Genomic DNA, 5,116 nt, shown 5'->3' with positions numbered 1-5,116 from the left:
AATCATGTTCGTTCTATAAATAAATAATTTCGGAAACGAGACTAATTTTTCACTATTTTAACCGTGGGCTATGGCACTAAATATATATGTTTTCTAAAGTATTGCAGAGTCTAATTGCAAAGTATAATATCAGATGGCAAAGGGTGAGCTCAAAACCAGGAAACGGTTAAGTTTGATTAGTTCACATTTGAGTTTGAAGTGTGAAGATGAATCCTACTGCTTACGAGTATTTTATTTTCGAATTAAAAGCCTTCCTCCTTGTGAAGTTGTCTTTGAAATCTGAATGTGCATGCAGAGGGAAACAACTGGTATTTCTTTACATTGATCATGGTAGCACTGATTTTTTCACTGCTGTGGGAAATATCAGGGAAAGAAATTAGAAATGCCTGAAAAAGAGGTTTGATTTGACTGCTGCAGCACAAACATTACCCCCAAACTCATTTATTAAAGGATTGTTTCATCTTCAAAAATCACGGACTGAAGGCTTACCGATGTAGCAAACCAACAGTAGTAACTGGATAGCAAATCCAGTTAAACACTCTCATTTGATCAGTTGGAGTATTTGTTAGAGAGGGATGTTGCCTTTTTTTCCTTGCTGTAGATCTGCATTGAAATGGCTATTACACATTGACTGTTTTTGTTTCTTACCCGTATGTAGAGTCTGATGAAATGGTCTATGTTTGGGCTCGGGTAGAAATGTACCTGAATAGTCTCTAAGCAAGAAGCCCCAGAACAATTCTTTTAACATTGGAGTGCAACACATGGACTTAATTTTGTATTTCAGGAGGGAAAAGAGTTAATCTTTACTTCGCTGGTAATCTTTTTTGGAGTAGTGGGATAGCGAAGGAGGGGAAAAAAAATCCTTATCTGGTCACATTTTCTTTTTAATAGGGTGACTCTTTTTCTCCGTGTATGATGTAATCAACGTTAGGTGGACCATCTCCACTTCCCCAAATTAAAATAAAAAGAGAAATACAGAAAATAGGCTGTTTCTGCAAAAACCCTTACTTAAACGTGGCACAATGAGTTGGATCTGTCTCCTTCCCCGCCTCTGGCTAAACAAATCAAGTTTTCACTGTTTAGATATCCCTGTCACAGCCCAATATCGCATTTAGTTTAAAATTACACTGTTTTTTTCCTCCCTTCTCCTTTGTGTTTCCTCCTCCCTTATTTCAGTTCTCAACAACACGATGACTTGATTTCCCTGAGATTACCCAAACTCGACACAGTTCTCGTGCTATGCTGCTTAACTACTTAAATACTCCCTTTTATTGGCAAATGAACTTCATTTGGGGCTTGGGAAGCTGCTTGTTTATTTCGGGTGCAGAAATGTGCAATGGATTTTTTTTCTCTTTTCTTTTCTTTTTACATTCTTCTAGTAATCAAACCTTGAAGCCGTCACCCACCTAAACCGATGTGATCTAACAAGAAGATGGTGATGATCACTCCAATTTGCAGCCCCTATTAATTAAACTAGAGTGCAGGAGAGAAAATTGGGGGTTAACTCTGGTTCTTTAAAGTAGTGACGCTGGTAAATGCTTCCAGATACGGTCTTTGCGGATTTCTCTCTATAGTTTCATTCGTTAGATGGAGCTGGAGGTAGCTGCTACTTTTGAAGAGGGACGCTGACACTTATGCACAAGTTAGATTTGATCACTTGCAGAGAGTACACGCAAAGTCTCCCGCCCCTCCTCGCAAAATAGGAAAGGAAGGGGGGGAAGAAAGCCCTCCCCACAATCAGTGGCTACATTTTCATTTCGTTGAGATGCAAGACAGGTACTTGATTTAGCATTTCAGCAAAAGGTTACACAAACAGCGAGTTTTTTTAGAAGTGTTGGGGTGTCCCTCCAGGGTCAGCACTAGATCAGATGGGTTTTTGTTTTGGACTTTTTTTTTTTGCATGCGGGCTTAAAGATAATGAGTACTTGTATTAAGAAGAGAGAGAGGGACAAACAGTACTTTGGCATCCTCTGACCCCAGAATGCATGGCTCGGTTTCATTGATCACCCCACCCCCCTTTATGAGATAATGCAATTACAAACATCAATAAGGAGCTGCAAGGGGAATCATTATGCGGTGACAGTGATAAATGACTGTGCAGAAATAGCATGCTTTTTTCTAACAATCCAGGAGCCCAGGGGCTTTGGGGGCTGAGCACAGTCACCAAGGAAACAGATGACATCCAAAATGGCACCAAAGGAAAAAAAAATGAACAGTCTTTCTTTCGCCTTTCACTCTCCCCTCTTCTTCCAAAGAGTTAGTTTTGGCTTTAGAAGCAGCTGCCACACAGGCATTTAGTTATTTCACCCATTAAAAGGAACCCCCCTCCCCAAGTCCGCTACATAAAATGCAAAGCTGTGTGTTCAGAGTTTATGAACTACCTTCCAGCCAAGTACCTCGGCAATGCGAACAGCAAGGCAGCTTTCCCCCGTGCACTAGCTTGGCTGCTCTGTCTGCTGGGGGGGCGGTCCCTGACACGGGAGCCCGCAGCCTCTGCGCTTCTGGCTGAAACGGGGCTATGATGCACCCAGCAAGCGCGGCGCCCCCAGGGCTCCAAACTAGCACCCCAAAACAAGGCAAAGCGGAGGGGGTGTATATACATATATATATACATACATACATATATACATGCACACACCCGCACATATATATGTGTGTGTGTGTATATATATATATCCCCATCAGGCAGCAGAACCACCAGGTCAGAGTCTGGAAAAGTGTGTGTGTGTTGCGGGGGGGGGAGGGAGACAGCTCGGGATTGCAGAAAGGCGGTGTCACGTTTGCACCCGAAGTCACCTGTGGCTGCCTGCTGGGACAAGGAGCCCGCGGGTGGGTGCCGGGAAGCCGGCAGCACCCCGCCTCTCCGTGCTCGGGGTCGGGCGGGCGGCGGGGAGGACGCGGTCTGCTCGGCGCTTCCCAGCTCCCCTCCGGGGACTGAGCCTACTGAATGGGGAAGCCTCCTCGCTGAGTTTCCCTTGCACTGGAAGTGCTCCAAGCACACGCGCACACATACACACAACCCTTGCACAAGAGTCCTCCCAGCACAAACACCCCCGCTTGCATCGGATTCCACACACACACACACACGGGACCCCTCCCACCACCCTCCGGGAAGCAGAAGCTCAAAGGTAAGCCCCCTCGGGGATGCCCGTTGGCCCCGCGGGAGGACGCCCGCGCCCACGCCGGGACCCACCAGGCGGTCGCCCCTCGGTGGAGGCGCCCGCCCGGCTCTGCTTTCGCCCCCTCCCGCAGACGCAGGCGGGGATCTGGAGACCTGCCCGCAGAGAAGCAGCCCGGAGGCAGCGCCTTGCCCCCCTCCCCTGTTCGGGGAGAGACGGGTGTCAGCCTGGGTGGGCGAGGGGAGGAATTAAGACAATCGGTGTCAGACTGGTTTAAAACAAAAACGCAAATCCATTTTCTCCAGGGCTTTGACTCGGTCCTCCCGAGGTGGGACGCGGAGGATCGGCGCGTGGGTAAGTGTGCGAGTGGGTGCGCGCGTGTCACACGGCTGGAAGGAGCTCGCCCCCCCGCCCGCGCCCTCGGGGGGGAGCTTCCCCCCGCCTGGGGCCGAGGGAGCCCAGGGCCCTGCAGCCTCCTGGGAAACAGCCCCGGGAGGGGGGAAGAAAGACCGAAGCGGTTCTGTAAAAAAGTTTCGATGGACGATCCTGCTGGGCGGCGCTTGCACACGCGCGCCCGCAGGCGGGCACGCGCACGCCCAGGCGGCGCACGCGGGCCAGCGGTGTTGCGCCTTGTGTGTGTTCTCCCTACACCCCCCCCCACTTCACAAGCCCAAACTCTCCCTGAGGACGTGGGGGGGGATCTTCCCGTGGGGACAGAGCTCGCCCTCCAGCTCCACCCACAGACAAGTCCTACACTCAGTAGTAGGGAATGACCCCCCGCATTTACACACACGCGTGGAGTCCCCGTGGGGACAGGGCTCCCTCTGCCCGGCCAGGAGGAGCCCTGGGAGGGAGCAGCAGGGAAGCGCGCTCCCTCTGCCCCCCGCCCCGACACGCGCACTCACAAAATAAAAAGAGAGTTGTTGATTTTTTTGTCTGTGTGTTTTGTTTTGGCTGCTGGGCCATCTGGCTTCGTGTTTTGGCCTCCCTCCCTCCCCCTCACACTAGGTCACTACGGGCCGGGGCTGCGGGCTCTAGGCCTGAGCAGCCCCGCAAGGCGACCAGACGCTGCCCCGAGTTAGCAGGCGGCCAGCCGTGCCCGGCCAGAGCCGAGCCACCGGGGTCCCAACACCCCGAGAGGCGACACACACACACACACACGCGCGCGCGCGCGCGTAGGGAAAGAAGATGGCACCTTACGGGCTCTGGGGCTGCTGCGCCCTGAGGGAGAGGGGAAGAGGGGCAGGTTGTGGCCCTGCTGCATGTGGCACACCGGCCCCTTTCCTGCCTGGTGCAGGGGGCTGCACCCCATGATCGTGCCAGGGCGCTTCCAGCCCCGTACACTCTATGAGAACAAACCCGGCGGGCTAGCTTGTCCACACACACACACTCCCATGCTGCACCCCTTTGCACACACACCACGCACAGCCCCCCCATACACCCATGCCCCCTTGCACCCCCATACACCCCTCTGCACGCACGCACACTCGGCCCTTGGCGCGCACTGAGCCCCACGGTTCCCCCGCCCGCAGCGCGGGGCCCGGCGCTTGGGGTGAAGTCGTCAAGTGGACCACATGGCCCCGCTGCGGGGCGCAGCCGCCGGCCCCCGGGGCTCCCTAGCCAGGTAGGGGCTGAGGTCCCTGAGCCCAGGCGGACGAGTGGGGGCTTGAGCCCCGTTGCCCCGGCCGGCAGGGCGCGCCGCTCGCGCAGCCAGAGCCGAGCCCGCGCCAAGCCCGCGCGCCGGGCGCTGCCCGCAGCCCAGGCCGGGGCAGGAGAGGGCTCCCTCCAGAGCAGCGCCTCCGCTCCCGCCTCCCCTCGCCCGCGTCCCTAATTCGATCAGTGATTTCAATTTGAAATTGTTAGTAACTAATTTTATGGCTAATTTTTCCACATCAAATATTTAAGCACCAGATTAAGGGACACAGGATAATCAGAACGGAAGGGGGGGGTGGCGAGAGCCGGGGCTGGAGGGGGGGGAAAGGATCCTACCGAGTCAG

General features: G+C 53.6%; 1 protein-coding gene across 1 annotated transcript; it reads left to right on the top strand.

Annotated features, from left to right (window-relative positions):
- The first annotated feature begins 1,587 nt into the window (after nt 1–1,587).
- Nucleotides 1,588–4,256, top strand: LOC149873761 (uncharacterized). Its single transcript, XM_090037505.1, has 3 exons — nt 1,588–1,599; nt 2,686–3,128; nt 3,425–4,256. The coding sequence occupies exons 1-3, from the start codon at nt 1,588–1,590 to the stop codon at nt 4,029–4,031; spliced, it is 1,062 nt and encodes a 353-aa protein (XP_089893631.1). The 3' UTR covers nt 4,032–4,256.
- Nucleotides 4,257–5,116: the final 860 nt, after the last annotated feature.

This window comes from Crocodylus siamensis, chromosome 1, assembly GCF_052110815.1.
Source record: "Crocodylus siamensis isolate JL-2025a chromosome 1, ASM5211081v1, whole genome shotgun sequence".
Taxonomy (NCBI): domain Eukaryota; kingdom Metazoa; phylum Chordata; order Crocodylia; family Crocodylidae; genus Crocodylus; species Crocodylus siamensis.
Note: the sequence above shows the minus strand (reverse complement) of the source record. Positions and strands in the feature narration are given on the sequence as shown.